The sequence below is a fragment of the Epinephelus fuscoguttatus genome, linkage group LG5, assembly GCF_011397635.1.
Source record: "Epinephelus fuscoguttatus linkage group LG5, E.fuscoguttatus.final_Chr_v1".
NCBI lineage: Eukaryota > Metazoa > Chordata > Actinopteri > Perciformes > Serranidae > Epinephelus > Epinephelus fuscoguttatus.
The window spans coordinates 7,670,398-7,689,478 of record NC_064756.1 but is presented as its reverse complement, the minus strand read 5'-3'; the positions used below and the strand labels follow the sequence as shown (position 1 = coordinate 7,689,478).

Genomic DNA, 19,081 nt, shown 5'->3' with positions numbered 1-19,081 from the left:
GACTGTAATTGCTGAAACGAAACCAGGTCACTTGAGTTGTGTTAAGAAAGAACTTCAGATCTTTTTTTTTTATATTCCATTAGAGAAAGGATTATGAACTAGGCTGTATCTCTTCAGTGGAGACAGTGTGGCTCTAAATCAAACTTACACATAGTCTGTATATTCTGTTGTGTGGTTGCTGTTAGATTTGTTCTGCTTTGTTGACCTTAGATCTAATAAACCCATCCATGGTCAAAGAGAGCGTCAGCGAGGCGATGGTCTTTGTTTCATTGTGTAGCTCGGCTGTGCCGAGAACGTCCTCAGGGGCATTAATGGGGGTCATAAACTCTGATACGGATATTTGAACACATTGAACTCTAACTGGCCTTGCTCAGACAAGGACACATGCTCTCCCCTGGGGCCATTTCCATGAACAGAATTGGAAAATAGAAACTATTGATTTCTCGCTGTGTTTAATGTGATTGCCCTGGCTGTGTTTTGTTAATGTTAAGCATGCTCTTTTTCCCAACTTGGTTTCTTTTTCCCACCTAGAAGTCAAAACATATAGATTATGTTAATTATTCATACAGTATTCTCGACTGTGTCTGGTGTGAGACAAGAGAAAAGAGCTGTGTCAGGGTATTTTCGCGGGGGGCTAAGGGAGAAAGTTATCGACATCGGACTAGAAGTATAATTGTACATAATCTAAATGTAATCCGGCAACAGTATGCGAAATAATGAAGGGGAAAATGTGTAATCCAGGCTTAGATTTACTGTAAATGGCCTAAATCCAGTCATTGTGCACAGTGGACTTTTCAGTGGTGACAGACAACAACAATGTGGCCTTATAGTATTATAAATCGCATAGAAACTCACAGAGACTGCACACAGAAGGATTTAACCAGTAAGCAAAAGCTGTGACAGAAAATATTAACATAATTTACTCCCATATTGCGCAATGTAATTTCCTCACAATGAACACTTAATGGATGTAGTTTAAAGTGTCAAATTTGTCCTACGTGGTCTGAAATTAACAACAGCCATCACTGACTGAAAAGCTTGAGTGAATTGTTTCTGAGTAAACCTAACCATCAAGCCGGCTGATTAAATGGAGGTGTTTGTGTTTACTGTAATGTTCTGGCTGGTGCTGCATTGGGTGCCAGTTTGTCATTGATAGTTTGATGCCTGCACGGCAGCGCTTTGGCTCGGCTCCAAGTCCATGCCGGAGTAATTGACACGTCGCCCGCTGGGGTTTGTGATTAACTTTATTGACATATAGGGGGAGGTGGGTGTATTGCAACCGCAGAGCTAACAGGCCTTTCAAGCTGCTAAGACAAAATAGCATTGATGTTTTCAGGAGCAGGAACACTGCTGTCCAGTGAAACGCGCAGGGAGAGGAGATTAAGGAGTACAGGCGTGGTGATTCGGACTAAAAGCTGCTGCCGGTGGCGTTTCTCTGCATCAGACCAACTTTAATTCACCACAGTTTATGAGGTTGCTCACTGTCAGGTGTGGTTTTACATGATGGATAGGGTTAGCTTACAGTATCATCCTAAATCCCATTTTGAAAGGATGACTTTATGCATATATGGATACATAAAGATACAAAAGGTACATGAAGAGACGAAGTGCCTTCAACACTTTTTACAAGCAACATATTTAAGGGCTTCTAATAATTATGTGATTGGAAAAAAATGACAGTTGTTAGTTACTAGATTGTGGCCAAATTTGATACAGAGATAGTCAGTGGTCACTACAGTGTAAATTCCTGGATATTAAATGTGCATCTGCAATTTTCTGCAGTGGTCCCAATAATAATGTTTTTAAAGTGTACTGAAGTAGTGTATCACCTGACACGATTAAACTATGTTTAAAACTGGGAACACAATCAAAAATATATTCATATACTTAATATCTTGTAAATCAGTTTGACTCTGCAGGCAAAATGTTATTTACATAAATGTAGATCTCTTCCTGTTTTTGAGGCATTAAAACATTGTTTTAATTGTATTTTAAGCAGTTCCCTCTCACACACTTTTACAAGACACTTCAGTTAATTAGATAGCCACTCTATCCATCCGCTTATCCAGGGCTGGTCGCAGGGGCAGCAGGCCAAGCAAAGCACCCAGATATCCCTCTCCCCAGCAACACTTTCCAGCTCCTCCTGGGGGACCTCAAGGCGTTCCCAGGCCAGATGAGATATGTAATCCCTCCAGCGTGTCCTGGGTCTGCCCCGAGGCCTCCTACCAGTGGGACGTGCCCATGCTCCTCCGAAAATTGCCACTTTAACGTGTTGGAGGGTTAGGGTGTCCCTGTAATCCTGGGAGCTTTGTTGACGGGGCTAAAAGTCCCTGGTAGGGTCTCCCAAGGCAAAGTGGTCCCAGGAGAGGGTCCAGACTAAGGGTATTTGAAGAAGACCTTGACGAAATGGCATGTTCAGATGCGTGAATCATGTTCTAAAATGTAATGAACTAATAGCTTTGCAGGTGTCCATTCAAACTTCTGTAGTCGATAAAGTGGTAAAAATGTTGATAAAAATAAACTTCTTCGTGGTGTAAACATAGATGTGTGTTTAGGACAAGCGGCAGTCCCCGGGGCTGAAAAATGAAGCCATATAAAAAATTACAAAAACTGCAGTTCCCCTAATGGCCACTTGAGGCTGGCTCCTTAAGCAAGTCAGTCCCCACAGAGACACAGTGACCAACTTTACAGCAGAAATAAACATGTTAACAGCCTGATACAAAAAATGGTTTTGGTGTCCACAGCTTATCTCCCCATTTATGACAACTGGACAGGAGTACGCAGGAGTTTACATTTTATCATGACCTAAAGAAATTAAGAGCATAGCTGCTTTGAGTGACAGGCTGTTTGTTACTTCTGGCTCCAGAAATCCAAGATGGCGACATCCAAAATGCCAAATTCAAGGCTTCAAAACAGGAGTCTATGAACCAATGGGTGAAGTCACAATGGCTGAGTCCATTAAATTTATATAGTCTTTGGTTCAGGCACTCATGTAGAGGTGCATGGTGCAGCATTTATAAACACCAGCGGGGAATAATAAACTATATAAAACACTGAACAGGAGGAAAAAGAAGTTTTGTTTTCTTTTGTGATTCTTTTTGGTTGGCTATATGGTGGCCAAGATGTTACCAGAGGAAACTGCTGAGGTTGAGGAAGCACCAGAACTCTACGATTTCACCACCCACTGAGTCAGTCAGTCACCGAGTGAGAGACTTTTCCATTTATGGGGCTGACCCTCGCTTTGCTGCAGTCCAGCCATAAACAGACAGCTCTTTTCTTCCTCTTTGACAGTTGCTGCAGCACCTCTCCCGGTGCAGTGTGCTGCTTACGATACAGCCCGGCCACATCAGCCTAATGCAGCTATTGTAGTTACAAATGACAGAAATCCACTAAGTGCAATGGTTGTTCTAAAATATTTTCTTTCCATAAAGAAAACCCTCAGAGTTTTGTCGAAAGCTGGAGGCGGCATGAAATTTGACGGAGGCAGCTGCCTCACAATTCTCTATGCAGGAAAAAAAACCCTACTTGGTAGCTCATCGCGCAACTGTCAAACTGTCCATCGAAAGGAAAGGCAAAAAACATTGGGGAAAAAACCCAAGAGTGATTCAAGACATCCAGACTCTGACAGGGGCCCTGAAACATGCCAGGGATTGTGGATATTTACTCTTTTAAGGCCCTCGTGAGCTGTTTCCAGGGGGCCCAGAATTTCTAGAACCGCCCCAGAGCCCACCTACTGTTGCCTCGATGTGAGATCTTGATTGACAGGTTCAGTCCTCCACCCTTCACTCTGACACACACAGAGGGTTGGTGTTCACTCTGTTAGAAGACAGCAGGATGTCATTAAGTCTGTGAGAGGAGCCTTTAATGTAATTAACAGTGAGGAGACGAGGGGTGGCAACCGTGAGGTCGAGTAAATCATCTCACCCGCCCCTCCCCTTCTGCAACAGTCACACACCCAAACACACTCCCTCCCCTCTAAACTCCTAAGAAAGTGTGTCTTTAATTAAAAATCCCCCATTCGACCCGCACTCATACACACACACACACACACACACACACTGTACACAAACACAGCTCCTGGTTTCTAGTCAGAACATGCAGGCTTGATTAGTATTAATCCTTATCTCCAGAATGGACAGCTTCTCATTTGTGTTTTTTCCTTGGCTGGCTAATTTCATGAAGAGCATAATTACAGCATTTTCAATTTCGGCCCTCTGCAGAGTTATGAGGCTGACAGTCTATCTCTGCACTGCAGCTGAGAGGGTCGGTGTGTGTGTGTGTGTGTGTGTGTGTGTGTGTGCGTGTGTCCGTGTATCCCAGAGTGCTTGTGGATGTGCGATTGTGTTTTTGTGACTAAAATGAGAGGGAGAATTAGCGGGGTAGGCGGGTGACTAATACAAGAGATAATTTCATGCCAAATCCAAATTGGAAAAGCAGCTGAAATCATGACAACTGTGTAAACCACAAAGTAGACAGCAACTCTTGTGCAAATAGGCTTGATTTACTAATAATGGCAAGTGAAAATATTAAGATAATGTGGGTGCAAACATTTTAGTGCCAGCAAACTGATGCCTGGTCCAGAATGTGTTCAGTAACAGTGATATCCAGTAATCTGATTTACTTGCTGTCTCTGCGGTGTATGTTCCAACAGTAGGAGGATGAAAGGCATGTCAGCTCTGATTAGAGCTACCGAACTGGCACAGTTTGAGTAAATGTGAGCGCGTGTATTCATGCTGCTGCTTTGGTCACTCTCCAGTAGGGAGATCGGAGCTGCCCTAAGGCAGTGGCCATGTTCCCATCCTTCCCAGCTCCTCCTTTCATCTCCCTTCATATCTTTCTCTTCCTCCTCATCCTCTCAGTGGTGCAACTGTTTCCCGCCTGATATCTCCACTCTTACCTCTCACTCAAATGCTCAGTAAACAGCTGCCGTGCATATCTATGCACTTATGTGCGAGAGCGCCTTTTCAGCTAAAGCAGCTTGTGTGTATATTCGGATGCAGGCAGCTCATCAGCAATGCTCTGTCAGCCTTGATAATAACTTGGGGCCCCGAGGCGCTGTGGCCCTCGATACTTTGTCACAGTCCTCCAGCTCTGCAAACACAGGCCACCGTTGCCAGTAAAGCATCTCTGCCTTCACTGATAATGAGCTCTGTGTCCTCAAAGATAGTCTAGTGTGGACGGGTGCCAGATTCCCTTGAGGTGTCGAGCACCACACGACTTCTGACACCAACAGGACAGCAGCTTAAGTCCTGAGCACACACTCCCACTGACTAATAGACAGTCATTAATATTTAAACTTGATTAAATGAAAATGAAATGGTGCCCAAGGGGAAAGTTAGTAATCATGGCAGTAGAGAATAAGGTAGTGGAAAGAAATAGAGGGTGTCTAAAAAGTCAAATAAGTGAATATTAAAGTTTTACTGAGTAAGTGTGTGAAGCATATAGGGTAAAAATGTTTCAGACATCCTACATACTGGAGTACTGGAGATCATAAAAACCATTCATTATGCCAAATAGCCAAACACTGATGATAAGCCAGCAAATAAACTAATAAAGAAATAGCACTGCAGCATCCATATCCATTAGTTTGCATCCATTAGTTTTAAACGGCCCCCCTTCAAGAAGACAGAGTTCCTTTTGACCATAAATCTACCTCTTAAAAGCCTAATGTGACACGGAGACACATATTTAGCTAACAGTTTAGCGCAGTAATTAGCGTTTGTGAGCTCTCTGCCTCTGCCAAGTGCCAGCCGCCCAACATCTGTTCCTCGGCTGCCGCCGGGGCCAGCACTCCCACCCTCGTCCCTCCCTCCTCCACCAGCCATCTTTGCCTCTCTGCAGGTGGCAGAACACTTATCAGGTCTGGAGTGAAGTGATAGGCGGATGTATAAGAAGAAGAAAAGCCACAGGTCTGTTGCCCCCCTCCAGAGCAGTTTGAGTGTTCATTTGAGTCTCTAAAGGAGGAGGTCCTCCTCCTGCAGTCACCTTGACCCGTCTCCCCGCTCCCCCATCAGCTACAATTAAATCACGAGGAGCATGTCGGGGCCACCCGGTCTCAGCTGTGGGCGTGTGCCATCAGCATATCCTCAGCATATTCACCCTGATGGGAAGCCTCTGCACTTGCCTGTGTATATTGGATTTATTTCTCGCTCCGGCGGTGATGGATTTTCCATTTGCCTGTTTTGTACAGTGGTGCACCATTGAGAGAAGCAGCACATCAAGACTGTTGCATCTTCTGTCACTCCCCGTCGCACACCGTTTGCTCAATGCCATTTTATGATTCTGCTCTCCCCGGCAAGCCATGCTTCTCCATAATGTGGAGGCCCATTTAACCCTGATAAGTCATTGTTCAGGCAATACATAGGGGGGAGTCTTTACAGTATGCAGACAGTGTCGACAACCCCCTCCCTATTCTTTCATTCTCTGTTCTCCTTTTCCCATTTTCTACTCTTTCTTTATTATTTTGCCTTTAGCTCCTCTGTGGGCAAATTGTCATTTCAGAGCCCCTGCCCCAACAGGAAGCGAGGAAGGGAGGGTAATGGGAGGTGGGGTGAGGTGGGGTGAGGTGGAGGGGATTATGACAGAAGCAGGATGAAAGGGGAGAGAAAAGGGGAAGGCGGCAGAAAATAAAGTTGCTCTTATCAGAACTTGCCAGGAGCAATGCGCACACAAAGCTGCTTGGGAATCCAATTTAGTCTTTGCTGTTAGTTCAAGTGATATCAGCGCAATTAGCTGCCATAGGTCAGAGTGTGAGCCGGACGTGTTAAGTGATTTCCTGAAATCCCACTAGTGGACGGGGACGTCAAATCGCCAGGAAGAAGAAAAAAGAAAAAGGAACAACTTCCCTCACCAACTCTGCAAATGAACCGCTCTCTTTATACGGCCTGCTAATAAATGTCACCCACCTCTTGGCTCTTTTGTTTTGCTCTTGTCAGCTGCTCACTCTGGATTTAAATGGATTTTCTCCCTCTGTATCTCTCCACAAGGGTGACTTTGAGACGTCGTAGTTTTATTCGAGTCTTGTGTAACTCAATTGTGCTGTTTGTTGTTTTTTTAGTGAGCTACAGAGAATGTCTTGCTGGGGGGGCAAACAGCAGGGATGCCCTTGGTGTTTTTCACAAGAGCAATTAGACAGAAGATGCATTGCTGGGAATATGATCTATTTATAAACCTCCAGTGTGAGTTTCTGCTGCTGCGCTCTGTCTGTATCACAGTTTGTTTTCAACATTGCATAGCCTACGTAACTCTCAAGTGAGAGTAGCAATTACCCAACAGGGGGAAAACTCAATGAAAGCCTATTTATGCTAACCCAGCTCTCCTGTAGCATTCACGCACTTCTTGAATGGACTCTGTTCTGCAGCTTCCCTTGACTAAGCAGTATTCCAGAGGTGATAGATGTGTGCAACGTGAAGTTGCTAGTGTAACCTCCAGGACTGCCTGGGAACATTGGGAAGAGAGAAGTTATTGAAGTTTGCACTCGCTGTATCTTTATGCATTTATAATGCAGGAGAGTAGCAGGCACAGGCGTTTTGGACGATGCATTCCTCAGTGTGCAGGCTCAGCGATTGACACAATCCCTCTTCCACTTCAAAACTGTGTTAGACAACAACTCATAGACTTTCAGAAAAATGGAGTAGACAGAACAGATTGCAAAGAAATCACGTGGCTCTGCTCTGACTTTGGGATACTGGTGAAAAGGAAATAATTCAGTTCCAAAAAAAAGAAAAAAAATAATCTAAAAAAAAATTAAAAATACATAAATAAATAAAAATAAATAAATAGAATGTGCACAACAAAAGAAACAAGATATTTTCGATTTAACCATCCTTCTACACCCACTTATCTTTAATTCTCCGTCTGTACTCCACCTGATTTACTGTGATTAATGTGACTAAGCAGTATTCCAGAGGTGATAGACGTTTGCAGCGTGAAGTTGCTAGTGTAACCTCCAGGACTGCCTGGGAACATTGGGAAGAGAGAAGTTATTGAAGTTTGCACTCGCTCAAACGCTTTCATAAAAATGGAGCAGACAGAACAGATTGCAATGAAATCATGTGGCTTCACACTGACTTAGTGATAGTGGTGAAAAAAGAAATAATTCAGTTTCAGAAAAAGAAAAAAGAGAACAAAATAAATTAGAAAATAAAACAAAAAATAAAACAGAAAAATAAATTGAAAATAATGTGTGTGTACAATAAAAGAAACAAGAAATTTACATTAAAAACAAAGTTTGTTGCACTGAAAAACTTCAGTCGTCTCCCTTTTTTCTCCAACATCCCCAAGTCAGTGTCTTTGATTCTCCACCTGTATTCCACCTGATTTACTGTGATTAACACTGACCTCCTCTTTCTCTCTCCACCTCCTCCCTTCTGCCTTCCTCATCTCCAGGGGAGATCTGTGCGTTCAACATCCACGGGCTGGAGGCTCCGTTCGAGGCAGTGGTGCTGAACGGTACGTCTGGTGAGGGCCAGCTGAGGGCCCGCGGCCTGGTGGACTGCGAGCTGCAGAAGGAATACACCTTCATCATCCAGGCTCACGACTGCGGCTCTGGCCCCGGTGGCACGGAGGGCAAGAAGTCCCACAAGTGAGTACGACTGCTGAAATATACTACTGAAATATGACAGAACGCACAACTACATGTACAGTACTTCACGATCCTTTCCAGACAAAGAGTGGGATTCCTTTGATAGACGTTGTGCCTTTGTGTGAATTTCAGGACAGATCTGCCGTGTTTATACAAAGAGAAAACCTCCAAGGAAAATACAACAGGCAATTAAACAAACAAGACTTTTCATAATTCATATAAAATGTTTGAATGCTAAATCATATAAAACTACACTTACATACTGAATAATTCATCATTCATTTAGACAAAGGCTAAAGTCCAATCAAATAATAAACTGTGCCAGAAAACATCAGTGGCTTAAAAAGTATGACAGATTTGGCTCTTTATAACTCTCAATAGACATTTTCTGAGCATAAATAGTTTGTGTGTGGGTGCAAATGAAAGCAGGGGTGACTACAGATAGAATGGAGAATGGCTCAGAATCATAGTGAGAGAACTCAGAGAATACTCAGAATGGTAGTGAGTATTTGGGGCTAATATCTAGTTCAAGCAACACCTTAACACTGTGTGTCAAAGACATTCTCATTCAAGTTCATGGATGATCCAATGAAAAACTCTCTGGAAATTGTCCACTAAGTGATTCTCAACAAAAGGGAAAGTAGATAATCAGGTGCAGATTCTTCAGATCAGCAGGGCTGCTACTCATGGTGGCCTCACTGTCTTTAGTCAGTCTTTTTCTCATCTTGACGTCCCTACAAAATCAAACATGTTTAATATCATCATAAGTTTGGCTCCTGGAAATACTGAGGTTCAATGACGTGAACATTGTCGACAACAAATACCTGCACCTTCTCCAGGACCAAACAAGAAGAAGCAAAGCGGGTAGACAGTAAACATCTCATCTTGGATGAGAGGCAAAACGTCTTCAAGAAATTCAAGCAAGTCCAGTTGCCTACAATATGGCACATATGTTGGTTTACGCCCACCATACACTTAAAGACTTTGAAAATACTTTGAAAATTGGGTATCAAAGGACTTTGGAATAAAAACGAGCTGCGTAAACACAACTTGTTTGCTTCTTGGGTGAAAGTCCTGGGTTTGTTGGACCAGCCCATACCTATAAGGACTTTCCAGCTCTTTATATCAGTGGTTCCCAACTGGTGGGTTGCGGTCCAAAAGTGGGTCGCAGGTTTATTCTGAATAGACCACAAGTGACCTGCAAATGTCTCATGTATGTAAAAAAAAAAATTTGCTTAAATTTTAAGTACACTGAATTTCCAGCACAGAGCTTTTATTTTGAAGTGCTGTTTTCTGCTGTATATATGTGTATGTATATTGAGTCACCAGCAGACAACAAACTAGCTCAATAATATGGCCAAACACAAGTATGATGCTGAATGTATCAAACTGTGTGGAACCTTGAACTAAGTGGCAGAACTCTGGATCCTGTGGCTGGACCAGCTAGGAACCACTACTTTATATTACATTGTTACTGGTAGCATTTTGGACACATCCACCATCCCTCCTGCCCACCCTATAGGGACTTCCCAGTTCTTTTTATTATTTAGTTACTGGCAGCATCTCAAACTGACACCATCCAGCAGCGTATCATACTGCCGCAACAGGTGCCGTCCAGCTGCGCTATGAACTGACGCCACCCATCCTTGTATCATACTGATGCAACAGGTACTGTCTGGCTGTCCAGCAACATACCTAACACTGTGAAATGTGGGTACATCCAGCTGCGTTACAAACTGACACCACCCGGAGGCGTATCATACCGCTGCGAAAAGTGGCTTTCGGCGTCAGGTGTCTGACGCAGAAATCACTCACAAAGCAGCGGTATTCAAAGTCTTCAGAGTGAAAACGAGCAGCATAAACACAATTTAGACTCTAGACTCAGTCTAGCTTTATGACTAAATGTAAAAAACATGCATAGAAGTACGTCATTGTGCCTATAATTCAGGGGTCGCGTTAACCGGATATTCTCAGTCATTGACCGGTTTTTTACAACAATGACCGGAAAATCTGAAGGTCGTCGATCATTTTGACCGGTTGCAATTACCACCCCTGCCCACTTGGCGGCGGAGTGCACAGTCAGTGGTTTAAGTAAGTGGCTGTCATTTTCACACTGCAGAGAAAAAAGTCATTCATCTGCTTCATGTAGCGTTGTTGACATAATGGCCTGGACACACCAGATGCGGTAGTGCCACAGAAGTCCTGGCAGTGCATTTCTCCTGTGCTCTCCGCACCGGTTAAACATTGACTCCACTCGTCTGTTCCTGTCAGTACTTGTTTTTTCACTTCAGCAGGTCATTTTAAACATGGGTAAGTCCATATTTTAATCGTTTTTTATAACGTAATAAGTTAATGACAATTTGTCATTGCATGTCCATGTATTGAGTGTATTGGATTAACACTGAATGAATAGGGCATATTGTTCTGACCATTTTATTTATGTAGTCTGTAGGCTTGATGACACAAAATTAAACTTGTAATGAAATGATTAGGATATTGAAAAATATACACGGTATTTTCTCCTCACGTTGCATGCTGTTGTTATTTTATTTTGAAAATTGCCCGGATTCTCTCATCTTTTCTGTGTCCGACTTCCTGTTTGCTACGATCCGCTCTATCCAGCTTGACAGAAGCGCTCGCGGCTCGCGTGAAAAATAGACCAGACGCTGAACTGAAGCGCTGCGATGTGTGGATGTCTGTTCATCTTTTCGTTCATGTCCTTATTAATGCACACTTTATAACTTGCTTGTTGGATTTATTAAAAAGGAAAGAATGAAAACTAAATGTTTTTGAATATCTTTATTATCATTTAAAAACGAAAATTAAAATGACCGGTAAAAATAGATTATGACCGGATTTTTATGACCCTGTCGGTCAAAATGGCCGGCGACAAAAAAATTTTGGCGCAACGTTTGATATAATTGCAGTTTTACTGATTGTGTTGCATTGGTGAGGTTCTCCAAAGGCACCTTTAAGTTAAATACAATAATACCTGGGACCTTTTAGCTCACCTGGTAGAGTGTATACCATTACGGCTGTGTCCTTACTGTGGGGGCCTGGACATGAGTGCGGCCTGGACTAGTTGCTGCATATCAAGGAGCCTAGGCCTCATTCTCCGCTGCCTTTTCTGTCTCTCTATCACTATCATAATAAAGTAGAAGTGCCTAAAAAGTAACCTCAATAATTAGAATAATAAATCTGCACTACACCTACTTGATATTTTCTTCTTGCATGTAACACTGATTAATGATGGTGCAGACTTTAAACTGGACTGTGGGGCCAGTCTAACTTTATTTTGAAAGATAACTAAGTGCACACTCAAGTCCACCTTCCTCCCACCTATGATAGTCCATCATTTTAAAAAGGAAAGATGCCTTTCTAATTCTATTTTCACACAAAGTGCTTGAAGAAAGCTCTCCCTATCAAGTTAAATATTACTCAACACATTATGCCTTCAGCTCTTTCCTCTCCTGCCATCCTCTTGGCTACAGTGTAATCCCAGACTGTTCAGAGGACCATCCATGCCAGCACAGATGCAGCACAACACCCACCTCCACCTCCACAAGCACCATAGACTCCTTTAAAAAGGTCAACTGATAAAAACAATTTGTCACACTTTGTTGGCCCTCCTGAAAGCAGCTTCTGTCTGAAATTGCTCTCCGCTCAGCCTTTCAGACAACTACCTCTGTCCGCTGTGTGCTGCACATCTTCCCTCTGTGTGTTACCGCTCAACCCTCTCACCTCCGCCAACAATGGAGCCAAGCACAGGAATCTATCATCTTGTCTAGCTTATAGATGCTCACACACACATACACACACAAACTCTTTACACGCTATACCTGGAATTATAGCAGCAGGGGTTTCTAGCCTCGGTGAAAGTTTTAAATCAGTAGAGCGTAACTTGTATTTACTGTATCTTGTTTGCTGTTAGAAGCGTGTGTGTGTGTGTGTGTGTGTGTGTGTGTGTGTGTGTGCAAGGTAAAAAGGGTGATGGATTTGTGCTACTATTTCCATGCTGTTGATCATGTTTTATATCCCTTTTAAGCACCCAGGCATTCTGTTATGTCACACTATTACTTTCTATCAACATAACTCACTGCCCGCTGTGACGCAGACCCACTTTGGTCGGTGTGTACAGACAGGCTGATGCTGGAGGGGAAGTGAATTTGGGGACACTCTTAATGGCCTGTCCTCTCACTGGCAACTCTCAAAGGATGAGGCTGGCCTTTCACCGCTCCGCGCCGCGCTGCATCGTACCGCCCGCTCTCTCCGATTTAGAAAGAAGCTAACAGGGAAGAGGAAGAAGAATCTCCGCCTAAGGCTGCGCTCAAATTACACATGACACGGCAACAGCAGAGAAGGAAAGCAGTCAAGAAAATTAGCAGCTAAAGAGGACAGGGGAGAGGATCAGGAGTGACACGGGATGAGTTTAAACTTCACCCTCTATCCTCTATCCCTCCCTGCTCTGCTTACCACTGGCTTCTGCCCTACTTCTCACTTTTTCTTTTTCTTTTTTTTTCTTTCCCCCGCCCTGCTACGGCTCAGCTAGCTCCCGCTGTCTGACTACGTCCTTCTTTCTGTCAGTCCCTCTGTCTCTGTTACAGACTCCAGTGTTTGAATATTTCGTCAGACTGTCTCTGCGCTCACAAATGGATGCACTCCCTGCCCTGGCTGTACAAATCTGTCTCTCAGTGTGACAGAAATGCATTTTATTTTTCCCCAACACAAATGAAATGTTGTTTCCTCTTCAAAATGTCATGTCAAACTTTGAATGCATGCATCATTCTGCAAAGCCAGTAAAAGTGTGATATTCCTCCGGCCGCCGTGACTTTGCCAGACACTGCAGCAACAGACGGCTTCATAAACACTGACGTTAATGACTGTGTTTTTTTTGAGTCAGAGCATCAATATAACAGCGTGCACATTCTCCACTTCTGAATCACAGCGCTTCACTCTGCCCTCTGAGATATTCTACTTGGCTGCCCGTGGAAGCTTTAGTCACTTGTCAGCAAAGTGCAAAGCTCAAATGAATTCACCTTAAACTCCTTGAGACTGTTTCTGCTCAGGTCAGCTTTAAATGAAACACAAATTAATCTACAACACTGGAGGGCTGACCTCTGCCAAATGAACATTTTGTACTGAACTGTGAAGTGCACTTAGCCTTTGTCGTAAAGACCCATAAATGTGATGAATGTCCATTTAGTGTCTGTATATTGATGTAACACAATCGTAATTCAGCCCAGACATTAATGAAAAATTTTAATTGGTGTCAAGTACCGCTGGTCTTTCTGAGAAGAATCATCTGGTGTGCAGAAAATGAAATCATCACAACCTAGCTCGAGTTCATCTGCAAAGGAAAACCTGACTGTTGTGTACATGCTGTATTTTGGTGAAATAAAATGATGCAGCATTTGCCAAATGGAACAACACTGTACAGAACATACTGTGAGACAGAGTTGAATAAGATGATTTCATCATCCTCAAAGCTACTTCAAAATAGAACAAAGATTTTGAGCTTTAGTAACAGGATGGCTTCATGGATGACAGACTGAAATATCTCAAAAACAAAACTTTCGGATATGCATTCATGTCCCTCTCAAGATGCACTGCAGTGACATTGACGATCCCTTCACTTTTCATCTAGTACCATCGACAAGTCAAAACCTAAATGTCTCTAATGCTTTCGTTTCTGACCCATAACACTTATGTTGTTTCCATCACCAGCTGTTCTTTGTGTTTAATGCTAATTAGCAAATGCTAACACACTAAACTTAGATGATGAACATAGTAAATATTTTCCCTGCTAAATATCAGCATATTTGTATCACCACTGTGAGCATGTTAGCACTCTGATATTAGCACTGACTATAAAGCACTAAGTTTAGCATCCTTAGAAAACATCCAGCTGAGAGCACTTGAGAGCGTGTTTGAGAGCGCTTTGGAGGCACGGCATGTTTTTCAGATGGGATGAATTAGATGTACCTAGTTGCTATGATACAGCATATCAGAAGTAAACATACTGGCTCAAGGAAGGAAGGATGAGGGGAAGGGTGTAGGAAGTAGAGGACAGACATGCCGATTCTTGATTTCCACTGGGATTTTGTAGTAATGATGCTGATTTTGAGCTCCTCCTCCTTGTATACAAAGCACTAAATGGGTTTGGACCGAGCTACATCGCTAACTCCCTTGTTAACTATTTGCCTCCAAGAACACTGCGACCATTTGCTGCTGGTTAATTGGAGGTTCCCAGCAACAGCCAGAAGAGGATCAGGGATGCAGTCTTTGTCAATTAAGCTATGGAGCACACTACCTATAGATATCAGGGAGCTAAATATTTTTAAAGAAAGCTATAAACATATCTGTTCGTTTTAGCCTTTAACTAGCTCTGACTTTCCTGATACAAGTCTGAAACTCTTATTATTTACACTTTGACTTTTACTTAGCTTCACGCTGCTGCAACTCAACGCTTTGAAATAGTTTGACAGTGGGCTCCCATAGTGCTGATTGGCTCATCAGTGATCCCCATGGTGCTCAGTGGATCATATTTATTTAATGTCACAATGCCAGACAAATCAGTCAAGTCTGACTCTGTGGATTAGGCAGATTCCAAGGTCTGGAAACCATGCAAAATATTTGCTCCTGTTTGAGTAGAATCCTCAAAACGCACCAGTGTAGCTTGCCACTTAAGCACCGAGCCTTTCAAGGCCTTTGGGGTGGGTGCCGCTGAAAAACAACCATATAATCTCACTAATTAGCATCTGAAGACTAGAAGTTCCTCTGTACTGTGTGTACCTCGCCATTCCCCACACACCTTGCTCTGTGCAAGATCTTCCTGTTGCTATGGAGTAATTAGGCTTAAGGGACGTCTCACTGCCTTGCAAAGCATGTCATATTCATAATCCTCTCCAGGACTCGCACCTAACCATGACTCATGTATTTAACACCGACCCTGTGTGCCTGGACGCTGTCGGAGGGGGTAATGCATTCACAACAGGGTTAGGTGCCCCTTAGAGTGTGTTTGCAAATGTGTGTGTGTGTGTGAGAGAGAAAATGTAGATGTTATTGAGACACACAGATGTTTTATCGTGTCTGATAGATGCACATTCGCACGCACACATGCTCAGTGCTTGGCAATGTAGTCGTTATTAAAGTCATCATTAGCGAATCTTAGAGGCCTGTGTGTCCTAGCCTCGCTGCAGTTTGGAGAGGCTAATTATCTCACCGAACAGCTAGCTGAAGGACAGCCACTTGCGCACACACACACACACAGACACACACACACAGAAAACACACACACAAATCCCAAATGCTGAGTCAAATTCACACTGATATACCTAAATTTACATATAAATAAGACAAATACCGTAGCGGGGGATAGATAGGCTGATTTTGCATAACCAACTCTCACACAAACACACACATACACACACACACACACACACGACCACCTAAAAACACACTCAACATTAACAAAAAGTCACTTTCTTATGAGTGACGAAGTGGGCCAAAAGCTGGGCCTTGTTAGCATAAACTGTCATGATAAATTTCTGCAGTGAAAAGACCAGGGGACTCCACATAGATAGTGCAGCCCTGTCAATGTGTCGCCGCTTTATTCTACCAAGAATCTTAACTTCACGCTTGTCACACTTGATGCTAATATGAGTGAAACCTCATTCTGTCAAAACCTGTTAGTTGACGTGATTATTATTCCTGGCAAGAAAGAAAGAAAAAAAAACATCTAGTGTAGGAATATGTTGTTTATCTTCAGCTAACATAATGTAATAAGAAAGTATATTCTCCGCGTTTCAATTATGAATATGCACCGCCAGGAACTGCACCATCTGTGCTTGTCTGCTTCAGTTACCAGACCAAAGAAAGTGACACCCGTTTGCATCCCACATTCAAACCACGATCAGACGTCGCCGCACGTCAGCAGACGCTTAGAAGTTTGTCAGCACAACGCAGCAAATGGACATAACTTCCTTTTGTTCCTCTTTTCTGAGGCATCATAGTCCAAGCCATCCATCATTGGTTTGATCTATACTATCTGATGGGAAGACAGCAGGATCTGGGCATGGAGCTAAACACTGAACTGGATTACTACGCATTATAATCACCTTGTATTGAGATTACACAGGCCCCCATGGAGCTCTGTGCTAGAGCTTCGGGGCTCTGGTCGATGCGGAAGTGGGATTTCCCTGCATACTGATGAGGTTACCATTCCATTTGGTCCCATTGGTATAGTTAGGGTTGTTTATTTCCATTCCAGTCTTACACAAGGAAATTGATGATTCAACCTCCTGGCTAATTCTTGACAAAGATTAATTGAGTCCTTTGCCTTTGTGCTGGGTATGCAGGTGTGTGTGTGTGTGGACCGAAGACATTCAATAACGACTCTCATTGAGTGACTATGTGTAGCTGAGTGTTGATAAATAATAGGTGTGAATGAATATGTAATACACTGGGAACAATACTAACCTGGCATTAACATGCATCGCCTGGCTTTAACATGCAGCAGATATCTGATTGTGTCTGCATATGATTTAGCTGGATTGGTTTCACACCTGGCACCAACACACATCTCCACCGTTTGCCACAATTTCATCTTCTAATGAGATATGTATATCTTCGAAATGTGACAGCAAACATCTTCTCATTCCTTTTTATTGGCTAAATGACATTTTGTCTTATTTCTGTAAACAGTGTTTCTGACATTAATGGATTGGAAACTCACTCTATTAACATTATTTTTTTGTTTAAGTGCTTCTGGGAGGAACTGCTGTAGGTTATGTGAGGCTTTATAAAAAAGTTGAAGGACTTTAAATCAGTTCTAAAACATGCAGTATTGCAAGCAGTGGGGAAATGTAATATCTTTTTTGTAGTAGTCAGAATCGTGGCTGCTGGATTCTGAATTAACTGTGATTTTCTTATTGACTTTCTAAATAGCCTAGTAAAAAGAAAGTTGCTGTTATTTAACCAACTGCTAATAAAGCATGTATGAAACAATGAAAAACATATTGTTAAAATGGCAAAACATCTTGGTTAGTGTCTAAAATCACTCCCAGATCTGCAACTTGTGGCAGTCTGTCTGTACACATGTCATCCTACAAGTAGGATATTTTTTTGCTCATTTTTGAAACGTACTCATCCATATCTTGATGTCAGTGAGACAGGTAATAAAAATAAAGAAATAAATTAATACAAAATCATATGAGTGTCTGTTCCCATCCTTTCAAAGCATTTTAATGGATTCCACTGTATGATGTGATTGACGAGAACTTGTCACATTGACACATCAAGTTCTAAGGCAATTAGGGTTAGGGCAAAGAGGTCATGGTTAGGGCTCTAACAAGCCAATCCTGAATATTCACTGAGATTAAAGGGGTACATTTACGAGAAAAAACCCACATTGCCAGAATGTCTCAATCCGAAGTTGCTGAATAGAGGTGCTTGGGGAGTGACTTCCAGCTTCGGACACCAACACTGTTATTGTTTAATGGCACCTGGTGTCAGAAAGAAACATGGCGGGACAACAATGAAAGTTAAGGGGGTGGAAGTTCGAGTAGGGTGAGTGGGTCGGGTGGTGGAAGGGTCCAACAACCAGCAACTTTCACCCTGGAGGCCAATGTCTGCTTCACATGTAACTGTGAAGCCAATTCCTGTTCTTTGATCCTAAACCCGACCGTGTGTGGGTTGGCCAAACGTAACCACTTGCGTTTGTTGTTGAAGGAAAAAAACATGTCAATTTGTGGTACCAACATAGTGCATTTATTTTGAAAGAGACTGTATGCAAACTGTATATTATCTGTGAAAACAGAAGTGTATTTTGAATCGGACAATGCATGAAACAGCCAGAAGTTGACACAGCATCCCAGAACATCAACAACGAACGCACCCAGGGTACCTTGCACGTCATATCTCAAAGTGGAAAGTCTAACCAAACATCAATATGTGACGAGATTGGAGTGAGAATGTGTTGATGAATCACAAAGAGTGACACAGTTCAGAGAAGGAGTAAGATGTGGTGGACAAATTGGTGATTTTCAGACTTAGTTGACTTTTTATTTTCAGGTTTTAGGATGTATAAGGCTGCTGAATGCACACTGTGTACATAAACTTCAGAAGGAAAGCTGAACAGACCCATGTGTCTTCATGTCATATTCCAACATTGCTAGGACACCCGGGAATACACACACCTGGTGTAAACAGCCAAATTGCCTGTATACACCCCAGGTGCAAATAGCATCGTTGGCTACGAACACCTGAGTGCTAACAGTATTTGCCTAAAATCATTAAAAGAACTGAGGTCATTTGCCAAAATAAAGACATACAATTGTGTGTCATCTGCATAACAGTGATATTCAACATTATACTGGCAACAGCTATTTCCCAGAGGAACCATGTATGAAGAAAATATATTATTCAAGCACAACAGCAGAGAGACCAATCCATTTCTAAAGCCTGTTAATTAAAAAGCCATTATCAACTGCATCAAAT

The 19,081-nt window shown here is 42.6% G+C and overlaps 1 protein-coding gene across 1 annotated transcript in view; it reads left to right on the top strand.

Annotated features, from left to right (window-relative positions):
* The window catches only part of LOC125888249 (calsyntenin-2-like), a 377,475-nt gene that overhangs the window by 194,852 nt on the left and 163,542 nt on the right, over window positions 1–19,081 (top strand). Inside the window, exon 3 of the mRNA XM_049575486.1 lies at window positions 8,389–8,584. Coding sequence (XP_049431443.1) covers window positions 8,389–8,584 — 196 coding nt within the window. The remainder of the gene's footprint in view (window positions 1–8,388; window positions 8,585–19,081) is intronic.